The sequence below is a fragment of the Scomber scombrus genome, chromosome 12 (assembly GCF_963691925.1).
Source record: "Scomber scombrus chromosome 12, fScoSco1.1, whole genome shotgun sequence".
NCBI lineage: Eukaryota > Metazoa > Chordata > Actinopteri > Scombriformes > Scombridae > Scomber > Scomber scombrus.
In genome coordinates this window covers 30,376,112-30,389,477 of record NC_084981.1, presented here as the reverse complement: position 1 = coordinate 30,389,477, position 13,366 = coordinate 30,376,112, and the positions used below count along the sequence as shown (strand labels likewise).

General features: G+C 39.4%; 1 protein-coding gene across 1 annotated transcript in view; it reads left to right on the top strand.

Moving 5' to 3' along the window:
- The first annotated feature begins 589 nt into the window (after window positions 1-589).
- The window catches only part of ppp2r5d (protein phosphatase 2, regulatory subunit B', delta), a 17,513-nt gene continuing 4,736 nt past the window's right edge, over window positions 590-13,366 (top strand). The window contains exons 1-8 of the mRNA XM_062430472.1: window positions 590-703; window positions 4,007-4,117; window positions 10,285-10,462; window positions 11,173-11,372; window positions 11,550-11,660; window positions 12,021-12,113; window positions 12,723-12,853; window positions 13,213-13,272. Of these exons, the coding sequence (XP_062286456.1) occupies window positions 677-703; window positions 4,007-4,117; window positions 10,285-10,462; window positions 11,173-11,372; window positions 11,550-11,660; window positions 12,021-12,113; window positions 12,723-12,853; window positions 13,213-13,272 (911 nt within the window). The 5' untranslated portion in view covers window positions 590-676. The remainder of the gene's footprint in view (window positions 704-4,006; window positions 4,118-10,284; window positions 10,463-11,172; window positions 11,373-11,549; window positions 11,661-12,020; window positions 12,114-12,722; window positions 12,854-13,212; window positions 13,273-13,366) is intronic.

Below are 13,366 nucleotides of genomic sequence, written 5' to 3'. Positions count from 1 at the left end.
TACATTATACAGATACTGTAATCACTCATAATACTGCAGTACTTTTACTGTAATACTGCATACTACATCACTCGTAATACTGCAGTACTTTTACTGTAATACTGCATACTACATCACTCATAATACTGCAGTACTTTTACTGTAATACTGCATACTACATCACTCATAGTACTGCAGTACTTTTACTGTGATACTGCATACTACATCACTCATAGTACTGCAGTACTTTTACTGTGATACTGCATACTACATCCCTCATAATTCCTACTATACTTTTACTGTAGTAGCTTGTAATGGAGTATTTTATTATTTTATTATTTTATTTTTATGTTATTACTTTATTGTTAGTAAAGGATCTGAATACTTATTATATTTCTGTGACATTAACATCAGATACAGATGATTATTTTGTGCTCAGACAGTTGGAGCATCATCAGGTTGGGGATGTTGTGTTGCTGGGGAAGACTGAAGCCCTGCCTCACCCTGACAACCAAACTCTCCGCTGACCAATCACAAAAATCCCTCCGCGCGTTGCTGGGCAGAGCTCAGCTCCAAGCAGCCAATCAGCGTGCTCGGATCGGGAGCGGGCGAAGGCAGCAGACACAGACCGAGTGACAGCGTCTGAGTCCCGGGGACGAACATCACGGAGCCTCGGTGAGAGGAATAAAAAGCCAAGATGCCGAACAAAACCAAGAAAGAGAAGGTGAGTCTGCGGCCACGTGACACACACAGAACCAGCTTTATGCTTCAGTACAGCACAGTGATGTTAAAGCAGCTGTTATATTATAGACTAGCTGATGCTAAGGCCTCGCTAGCAGAGAATGCTAAGCTAGCAGCTAACACACCTATTAACCTGTTTGTTATGATGATCAGCTGTTTGTTATTATGATCAGCTGTTTGTTATTATGATCAGCTGTTAGGAGGCAGAACCGGGTCAGTGTGATGGATGTCAGCAGTGTGGAGCTCTCTAACAGGCTGCTCATTTATTTCATCTTTATTTATTTATTTTATTAACTGACTGAAGAACAGACACATGTAGGACCTGCAGAACCACAGATACATGTAGAACCAGCAGAACCACAGACACATGTAGAACCAGCAGAACCACAGACACATGTAGAACCAGCAGAACCACAGACACATGAAGAACCAGCAGAACCACAGACACATGTAGAACATGTAGAACCACAGACACATGTAGAACCTGCAGAACCACAGACACATGTAGAACCAGCAGAACCACAGACACATGTAGAACCTGCAGAACCACAGACACATGTAGAACCAGCAGAACCACAGACACATGTAGAACCAGCAGAACCACAGACACATGCAGACACATGTAGAACCACAGACACATGTAGAACCAGCAGAACCACAGACACATGTAGAACCAGCAGAACCACAGACACATGTAGAACCACAGACACATGTAGAACCACAGACACATGTAGAACCAGCAGAACCACAGACACATGCAGAACCACAGACACATGTAGAACCACAGACACATGTAGAACCTGCAGAACCACAGACACATGTAGAACCAGCAGAACCACAGACACATGTAGAACCTGCAGAACCACAGACACATGTAGAACCAGCAGAACCACAGACACATGTAGAACCAGCAGAACCACAGACACATGCAGACACATGTAGAACCACAGACACATGTAGAACCAGCAGAACCACAGACACATGTAGAACCAGCAGAACCACAGACACATGTAGAACCACAGACACATGTAGAACCAGCAGAACCACAGACACATGCAGAACCACAGACACATGTAGAACCACAGACACATGTAGAACCTGCAGAACCACAGACACATGTAGAACCAGCAGAACCACAGACACATGTAGAACCACAGACACATGTAGAACCAGCAGAACCACAGACACACGTAGAACCACAGACACATGTAGAACCACAGACACATGCAGAACCAGCAGAACCAGACACATGTAGAACCACAGACACGTGTAGAACCAGCAGAACCACAGACACATGTAGAACCAGCAGAACCACAGACACATGCAGAACCTGTAGAACCACAGACACATGTAGAACCACAGACACGTGTAGAACCAGCAGAACCACAGACACATGTAGAACCACAGACATATGTAGAACCAGCAGAACCACAGACATGTAGAACCACAGACACATGCAGAACCAGCAGAACCACAGACACATGTAGAACCACAGACACATGTAGAACCAGCAGAACCACAGACATGTAGAACCACAGACACATGCAAAACCAGCAGAACCACAGACACATGTAGAACCACAGACACATGTAGAACCACGGACACATGTAGAACCAGCAGAACCACAGACACATGTAGAACCACAGACACATGCAGAACCACAGACACATGTAGAACCAGCAGAACCACAGACACATGTAGAACCAGCAGAACCACAGACACATGTAGAACCACAGACACATGTAGAACCAGCAGAACCACAGACAAATGTAGAACCACAGACACATGTAGAACCAGCAGAACCACAGACACATGTAGAACCACAGACACATGTAGAACCAGCAGAACCACAGACACATGTAGAACCAGCAGAACCACAGACACATGTAGAACCACAGACACATGTAGAACCAGCAGAACCAGACACATGTAGAACCACAGACACATGTAGAACCAGCAGAACCACAGACACATGTAGAACCAGCAGAACCACAGACACATGTAGAACCACAGACACATGTAGAACCAGCAGAACCACAGACACATGTAGAACCACAGACACATGTAGAACCACAGACACATGCAGAACCAGCAGAACCAGACACATGTAGAACCACAGACACGTGTAGAACCAGCAGAACCACAGACACATGTAGAACCAGTAGAACCACAGACACATGTAGAACAAGCAGAACCACAGACACATGTAGAACCAGCAGAACCACAGACACATGCAGAACCTGTAGAACCACAGACACATGTAGAACCACAGACACGTGTAGAACCAGCAGAACCACAGACACATGTAGAACCACAGACACATGTAGAACCAGCAGAACCACAGACACATGTAGAACCACAGACATATGTAGAACCAGCAGAACCACAGACATGTAGAACCACAGACACATGCAGAACCAGCAGAACCACAGACACATGTAGAACCACAGACACATGTAGAACCAGCAGAACCACAGACACATGTAGAACCACAGACACATGCAGAACCACAGACACATGTAGAACCAGCAGAACCACAGACACATGTAGAACCAGCAGAACCACAGACACATGTAGAACCACAGACACATGTAGAACCAGCAGAACCACAGACATGTAGAACCACAGACACATGCAGAACCAGCAGAACCACAGACATGTAGAACCACAGACACATGTAGAACCAGCAGAACCACAGACATGTAGAACCACAGACACATTTAGAACCATTAGAACCAGCAGACACATGTAGAACCACAGACACATGTAGAACCACGGACACATGTAGAACCAGCAGAACCACAGACACATGTAGAACCACAGACACATGCAGAACCACAGACACATGTAGAACCAGCAGAACCACAGACACATGTAGAACCAGCAGAACCACAGACACATGTAGAACCACAGACACATGTAGAACCAGCAGAACCACAGACACATGTAGAACCACAGACACATGTAGAACCAGCAGAACCACAGACACATGTAGAACCACAGACACATGTAGAACCAGCAGAACCACAGACACATGTAGAACCACAGACACATGTAGAACCAGCAGAACCACAGACACATGTAGAACCACAGACACATGTAACAGTAATATATCAGTGTGTTATTAACAGTGTGTTATTAACTGTGTGTTATTAACTGTGTGTTATTAACAGTAATGTATCATTGTGCTTCCTGCTCTTCATGCTCCTCCCGTGTTATTAATTGTCCACAGTTTGTTTCCACATACTAAAATATTTAATGTTTTATTTTTTTTCTCTGCAAACAGGAAACAACAAAATCTGCCAAAAGCAGCACGAAGAACAGTAACAGCAGCAGCAGCAGCAGCAGCAGCAGCAGCAGTGGAGGGAAAGATGCTGCAGCTGATAACTCAGACGAGGTGAGTCTGATGGAAACAAGCCACTGTTATTAATATTCATTTTAACACTTTAATACTTTAACACTTTAACACTTTAACAGTCTCACTAACCAGGACAGAAGCCACACTGTCCACCAACACACTCCAGTTTATCTGAAGCTAATCTTTAGTTTGCTGTCACAGAGAAAATATTCATATTAACAACAGTGAAGTTATCAGAAATCTAGATATGAACTGAAATGTGTTGATGAGCCGTTAGAAAGCTGCTGGATGGTTGAAGGTTCCTCTGAAACATCTGGATATGGAGAATAGTTCTACTCTTAAAACATATTTATATTAATGTTTAATTGGAAATCAGAAACTCTGATGGTTTTTCTTCCAGCTGAACTTTGACTGCAGAGCTTTGAAGCTTCTGATGTTACAGGTTTAGGTTCAAGATGTTCAGGAGACACGTGATGAGAGCTGCACACTGACACATTATAAACAGTGTGTGTGTTTCCTGCAGTCACATGATGAGGTCACATGATGATGTCACATGATGCAGGACGCTGTGCACACAGAGCTGCTGCTGTTCACTGAGAGGCAGCAGAGACACGAGACTCTGCTGCTCCTTTAAAACCTTCACATCCAATCAGCTGTTTCTCATCATAGACTCTGAACTGTTCTCACTGCAGAACCGCAGAACGTCAAGAAGTTAAAGAACCAAGTTCAGACTGCAGGGTCCAGTTCTAACCAGAGTCTGACTAACATGATCTATCCAGGTTAAAGTGACACTGAAACATCTTGTTTATAAACCCAGCGATGGATCAATAATGAGAAGAATCGACTGTGAGCTCAGCAGCAAACTGAAAATAGCTTCTATTGACCTGCTGATCAATAATGATCAATACAGCAGAGTCACAGAGAAGCACTGTGATGCTGCTGGAGGATAGAGCCTTAAATAACACAATGTTTAACATGATAGAGCCTTAAATAACACAATGTTTAACATGATAGAGCCTTAAATAACACACAATGTTTAACATGATAGAGCCTTAAATAACACACAATGTTTAACATGATAGAGCCTTAAATAACACAATGTTTAACATGATAGAGCCTTAAATAACACAATGTTTAACATGATAGAGCCTTAAATAACACAATGTTTAACATGATAGAGCCTTAAATAACACACAATGTTTAATATGATAGAGCCTTAAATAACACACAATGTTTAATATGATAGAGCCTTAAATAACACAATGTTTAACATGATAGAGCCTTAAATAACACAATGTTTAACATGATAGAGCCTTAAATAACACACAATGTTTAACATGATAGAGCCTTAAATAACACAATGTTTAACATGATAGAGCCTTAAATAACACACAATGTTTAACATGATAGAGCCTTAAATAACACAATGTTTAACATGATAGAGCCTTAAATAACACAATGTTTAACATGATAGAGCCTTAAATAACACACAATGTTTAACATGATAGAGCCTTAAATAACACAATGTTTAATATGATAGAGCCTTAAATAACACAATGTTTAACATGATAGAGCCTTAAATAACACACAATGTTTAATATGATAGAGCCTTAAATAACACAATGTTTAACATGATAGAGCCTTAAATAACACAATGTTTAACATGATAGAGCCTTAAATAACACACAATGTTTAACATGATGGAGCCTTAAATAACACAATGTTTAACATGATAGAGCCTTAAATAACACAATGTTTAACATGATAGAGCCTTAAATAACACAATGTTTAACATGATAGAGCCTTAAATAACACAATGTTTAACATGATAGAGCCTTAAATAACACAATGTTTAACATGATAGAGCCTTAAATAACACAATGTTTAACATGATAGAGCCTTAAATAACACAATGTTTAATATGATAGAGCCTTAAATAACACAATGTTTAACATGATAGAGCCTTAAATAACACAATGTTTAACATGATAGAGCCTTAAATAACACAATGTTTAATATGATAGAGCCTTAAATAACACACAATGTTTAATATGATAGAGCCTTAAATAACACAATGTTTAACATGATAGAGCCTTAAATAACACAATGTTTAACATGATAGAGCCTTAAATAACACAATGTTTAATATGATAGAGCCTTAAATAACACAATGTTTAACATGATAGAGCCTTAAATAACACAATGTTTAACATGATAGAGCCTTAAATAACACACAATGTTTAACATGATAGAGCCTTAAATAACACAATGTTTAACATGATAGAGCCTTAAATAACACACAATGTTTAACATGATAGAGCCTTAAATAACACAATGTTTAACATGATAGAGCCTTAAATAACACAATGTTTAACATGATAGAGCCTTAAATAACACAATGTTTAATATGATAGAGCCTTAAATAACACAATGTTTAACATGATAGAGCCTTAAATAACACAATGTTTAACATGATAGAGCCTTAAATAACACACAATGTTTAACATGATAGAGCCTTAAATAACACAATGTTTAACATGATAGAGCCTTAAATAACACACAATGTTTAACATGATAGAGCCTTAAATAACACAATGTTTAACATGATAGAGCCTTAAATAACACAATGTTTAACATGATAGAGCCTTAAATAACACACAATGTTTAACATTATAGAGCCTTAAATAACACAATGTTTAATATGATAGAGCCTTAAATAACACAATGTTTAACATGATAGAGCCTTAAATAACACACAATGTTTAATATGATAGAGCCTTAAATAACACAATGTTTAATATGATAGAGCCTTAAATAACACAATGTTTAACATGATAGAGCCTTAAATAACACACAATGTTTAACATGATAGAGCCTTAAATAACACAATGTTTAATATGATAGAGCCTTAAATAACACACAATGTTTAACATGATAGAGCCTTAAATAACACAATGTTTAACATGATAGAGCCTTAAATAACACACAATGTTTAACATGATAGAGCCTTAAATAACACAATGTTTAACATGATAGAGCCTTAAATAACACACAATGTTTAACATGATAGAGCCTTAAATAACACAATGTTTAACATGATAGAGCCTTAAATAACACAATGTTTAACATGATAGAGCCTTAAATAACACACAATGTTTAACATGATAGAGCCTTAAATAACACAATGTTTGACATGATAGAGCCTTAAATAACACAATGTTTAACATGATAGAGCCTTAAATAACACAATGTTTAACATGATAGAGCCTTAAATAACACACAATGTTTAACATGATAGAGCCTTAAATAACACAATGTTTAACATGATAGAGCCTTAAATAACACACAATGTTTAACATGATAGAGCCTTAAATAACACACAATGTTTAACATGATGGAGCCTTAAATAACACAATGTTTAACATGATAGAGCCTTAAATAACACACAATGTTTAACATGATAGAGCCTTAAATAACACACAATGTTTAATATGATAGAGCCTTAAATAACACAATGTTTAACATGATAGAGCCTTAAATAACACACAATGTTTAACATGATAGAGCCTTAAATAACACACAATGTTTAATATGATAGAGCCTTAAATAACACAATGTTTAATATGATAGAGCCTTAAATAACACAATGTTTAACATGATAGAGCCTTAAATAACACAATGTTTAACATGATAGAGCCTTAAATAACACAATGTTTAACATGATAGAGCCTTAAATAACACAATGTTTAACATGATAGAGCCTTAAATAACACAACGTTTAACATGATAGAGCCTTAAATAACACAATGTTTAATATGATAGAGCCTTAAATAACACACAATGTTTAACATGATAGAGCCTTAAATAACACAATGTTTAATATGATAGAGCCTTAAATAACACAATGTTTAACATGATAGAGCCTTAAATAACACAATGTTAAACATGATAGAGCCTTAAATAACACAATGTTTAACATGATAGAGCCTTAAATAACACAATGTTTATCATGATAGAGCCTTAAATAACACAATATTTAATATGATAGAGCCTTAAATAACACAATGTTTATCATGATAGAGCCTTAAATAACACACAATGTTAAACATGATAGAGCCTTAAATAACACAATGTTTAACATGATAGAGCCTTAAATAACACAATGTTTAACATGATAGAGCCTTAAATAACACAATGTTTAATATGATAGAGCCTTAAATAACACAATGTTTAACATGATAGAGCCTTAAATAACACACAATGTTTAATATGATAGAGCCTTAAATAACACAATGTTTAACATGATAGAGCCTTAAATAACACAATGTTTAACATGATAGAGCCTTAAATAACACACAATGTTTAACATGATGGAGCCTTAAATAACACAATGTTTAACATGATAGAGCCTTAAATAACACAATGTTTAACATGATAGAGCCTTAAATAACACAATGTTTAACATGATAGAGCCTTAAATAACACAATGTTTAACATGATAGAGCCTTAAATAACACAATGTTTAACATGATAGAGCCTTAAATAACACAATGTTTAACATGATAGAGCCTTAAATAACACAATGTTTAATATGATAGAGCCTTAAATAACACAATGTTTAACATGATAGAGCCTTAAATAACACAATGTTTAACATGATAGAGCCTTAAATAACACAATGTTTAATATGATAGAGCCTTAAATAACACACAATGTTTAATATGATAGAGCCTTAAATAACACAATGTTTAACATGATAGAGCCTTAAATAACACAATGTTTAACATGATAGAGCCTTAAATAACACAATGTTTAATATGATAGAGCCTTAAATAACACAATGTTTAACATGATAGAGCCTTAAATAACACAATGTTTAATATGATAGAGCCTTAAATAACACACAATGTTTAACATGATAGAGCCTTAAATAACACACAATGTTTAACATGATAGAGCCTTAAATAACACAATGTTTAACATGATGGAGCCTTAAATAACACAATGTTTAACATGATAGAGCCTTAAATAACACAATGTTTAATATGATAGAGCCTTAAATAACACAATGTTTAACATGATAGAGCCTTAAATAACACAATGTTTAATATGATAGAGCCTTAAATAACACAATGTTTAACATGATAGAGCCTTAAATAACACAATGTTTAACATGATAGAGCCTTAAATAACACAATGTTTAACATGATAGAGCCTGAGCCTTAAATAACACACAATGTTTAACATGATAGAGCCTTAAATAACACAATGTTTAACATGATAGAGCCTTAAATAACACAATGTTTAATATGATAGAGCCTTAAATAACACAATGTTTAACATGATAGAGCCTTAAATAACACAATGTTTAACATGATGGAGCCTTAAATAACACAATGTTTAATATGATAGAGCCTTAAATAACACAATGTTTAACATGATAGAGCCTTAAATAACACAATGTTTAACATGATAGAGCCTTAAATAACACAATGTTTAACATGATAGAGCCTTAAATAACACACAATGTTTAACATGATAGAGCCTTAAATAACACAATGTTTAACATGATAGAGCCTTAAATAACACAATGTTTAACATGATAGAGCCTTAAATAACACAATGTTTAACATGATAGAGCCTTAAATAACACACAATGTTTAACATGATAGAGCCTTAAATAACACAATGTTTAACATGATAGAGCCTTAAATAACACACAATGTTTAACATGATAGAGCCTTAAATAACACAATGTTTAACATGATAGAGCCTTAAATAACACAATGTTTAACATGATAGAGCCTTAAATAACACAATGTTTAACATGATAGAGCCTTAAATAACACAATGTTTAATATGCCTCTCTGTGTGTGTGTGTGTGTGTGTGTGTGTGTGTGTGTGTGTGTGTGTGTGTGTGTCTCTCTCTCTCTCTCTGTGTGTGTCTCTCTCTCTGTGTGTGTGTGTGTCTCTGTGTCTCTGTGTGTGTGTGTGTGTGTGTGTGTGTGTGTGTCTCTGTGTGTGTGTGTGTGTGTGTGTGTGTGTGTCTCTGTGTGTGTGGCTGTGTCTCTCTCTCTCTGTGTGTGTGTGTGTGTGTCTCTGTGTCTCTGTGTGTGTGTGTGTCTCTGTGTCTCTGTGTCTGTGTGTGTGTGTGTGTGTGTGTGTGTGTGTGTGTGTGTGTGTGTGTGTGTGTGTGTGTGTATCAGTCCCAGCAGCAGCAGAGTGGCAGTAAGCGTCCCAGTAACAGCACCCCGCCTCCCACTCAGCTCAATAAGATTAAATACTCTGGAGGTCCTCAGCTGGTGAAGAAGGAGCGACGCCAGAGCTCGTCCCGCTTCAGCCTGACCAGAAACAGAGAGCTGCAGAAGCTCCCTGCACTCAAAGGTAACGTTAGTCTGACCTTAATCTGACCTTAATCTGACCTTAAACTGACCTTAATCTGACCTTAAACTGACCTTAATCTGACCTTAAACTGACCTTAATCTGACCTTAATCTGACCTTAGTCTGACCTTAATCTGACCTTAATCTGACCTTAATCTGACCTTAATCTGACCTTAATCTGACCTTAGTCTGACCTTAATCTGACCTTAAACTGACCTTAAACTGACCTTAAACTGACCTTAATCTGACCTTAAACTGACCTTAATCTGACCTTAAACTGACCTTAATCTGACCTTAAACTAACATAAACATTGGTTCTCCTTCTGTGTGAACATGTAAAAGTTGATCTTAAACTTCTATACTTACTACTATACTTCTGACTGACCGGCTCCTCCTGCTCCTCCTCCTGCTCCTCCTCCTCCTCCTGCTCCTGCTCCTCCTGCTCCTCCTGCTCCTCCTCCTGCTCCTGCTCCTCCTCCTCCTCTTCCTGTTCCTCCTCCTGCTCCTGCTCCTCCTCCTCCTCTTCCTGTTCCTCCTCTTCCTGCTCCTTCTGCTCCTCCTCCTCCTCCTGCTCCTCCTGTCTCTCCTCCTACTCCTGCTCCTCCTCCTCCTGCTCCTCCTCCTCCTGCTCCTCCTGTTCCTCCACCTGCTCCTGCTCCTTCTGCTGCTCCTCCTCCACCTCCTGCTCGTCCTCCTCCTCCTCCTCCTCCAGATGCTCCCCCGGTGGACCGTGAGGAGCTGTTTGTGCAGAAGCTGCGTCAGTGCTGCGTTCTGTTTGACTTCATCAGCGACCCGCTGAGCGACCTGAAATACAAAGAGGTGAAACGAGCCGGACTCAACGAGATGGTCGAATACATCACACACAACAGCGAGGTGGTGACGGAGTGCATCTACCCCGAGGCCGTCTTCATGGTGAGAACACACACACACATATACACACACACACACACACCAGCTTTATGGTATCTCACACTTCACTTGTGTTTTACACACGTACCTGCTTTCACTCTGGAAGCTGTTTGTAATATGTGTCTGTGTGTGTGTGTGTGTGTGTGTGTGTGTGTGTGTGTGTGTGTGTGTGTGTGTTAGTTTTCAGTGAACTTGTTTCGGACTCTTCCTCCGTCCTCTAACCCGACCGGAGCCGAGTTCGACCCCGAAGAGGACGAACCGACGCTGGAAGCTGCCTGGCCTCACCTGCAGGTACGCTGTCAGCTGGTCTGCAGGAACCTTTAGAGGAACCTATCAGGAACCTTTAGAGGAACCTATCAGGAACCTATCAGGAACCTTTAGAGGAACCTATCAGGAACCTTTAAAGGAACCTTATCAGGAACCTTATCAGGAGCCTTTAAAGGAACCTTATCTGCCTTTTAGACAGAGGAACAGAGGAACCAGGGTTCTAGGTGCAGGACGATGTTGATGTCGATGTTACTATATTTCTCAATGTGTCAGAAGTATAGTAACATCAGAACCACAGACTGATGGTCCAGGACCGGTTCCTCTAACCTCACCTTAGACCCCAGTAACCCGGTTCTAACATGTTCTCTGTGTTCTTGTCCTCAGCTGGTCTACGAGTTCTTCCTTCGGTTCCTGGAGTCTCCGGACTTTCAGCCCAACGTTGCCAAAAAATACATCGACCAAAAGTTTGTCATGTCGGTAAGAAGAACCGCTCAGGTCCAGATGTTCAGGTCCAGATGTTCAGGTCCAGATGTTCAGGTCCAGGTGTCCAGTTATAGATGTTCAGTTCCAGATGTTCAGGTCCAGATGTTCAGGTCCAGATGTTCAGTTATAGATGTTCAGTTCCAGATGTTCAGTTACAGATGTTCAGTTATAGATGTTCAGGTCCAGATGTTCAGGTCCAGACGTTCAGTTCCAGATGTTCAGTTATAGATGTTCAGGTCCAGATGTTCAGTTATAGATGTTCAGTTCCAGATGTTCAGTTATAGATGTTCAGGTCCAGATGTTCAGGTCCAGATGTTCAGTTATAGATGTTCAGGTCCAGATGTTCAGTTCCAGATGTTCAGGTCCAGATGTTGAGATGTGATGAGCTGTTCAGGTCCAGATGTTGAGATGTGATGAGCTGTTCAGGTCCAGATGTTCAGGTCCAGATGTTGAGATGTAATGAGCTGTTCATGTCCAGATGTTTGGATGTGATGAGCAGTTCAGTTCCAGATGTTGCGGTGTGATGAGCTGTTGAGGTCCAGATGTTCAGGTCCTGATGTTGCGGTCCAGATGTGTAATGTTCTCCTCTGACTGTGTGTGAAGCTGCTGGAGCTGTTTGATAGTGAAGATCCGAGAGAGAGAGACTTCCTGAAGACCATCCTGCACCGGATCTACGGGAAGTTCCTCGGCCTCCGGGCCTACATCCGCCGCCAGATCAACAACATCTTCTACAGGTCAGAACCAGCAGAACCACTGACACAGAACCAGCAGAACCACAGACACATGTAGAACCAGCAGAACCACTGACACAGAACCAGCAGCACCACTGACACATGTAGAACCAGCAGAACCACAGACACATGTAGAACCAGCAGAACCACAGACACATGTAGTACCAGCAGAACCACAGACACATATAGAACCAGCAGAACCACGGACACAGAACCAGCAGAACCACTGACGCAGAACCAGCAGAACCACAGACACATATAGAACCAGCAGAACCACGGACACAGAACCAGCAGAACCACTGACGCAGAACCAGCAGAACACATGTAGAACCAGTCGGTCTAACTGGTTTAATTTTTTTCAGATTTATTTATGAGACAGAACATCACAACGGCATCGCTGAACTGCTGGAGATCCTGGGGAGGTAACACACACACACACATATATACACACACAAACACACACACACACACACACACACACACATATATACACACACAAACACACACACACACACT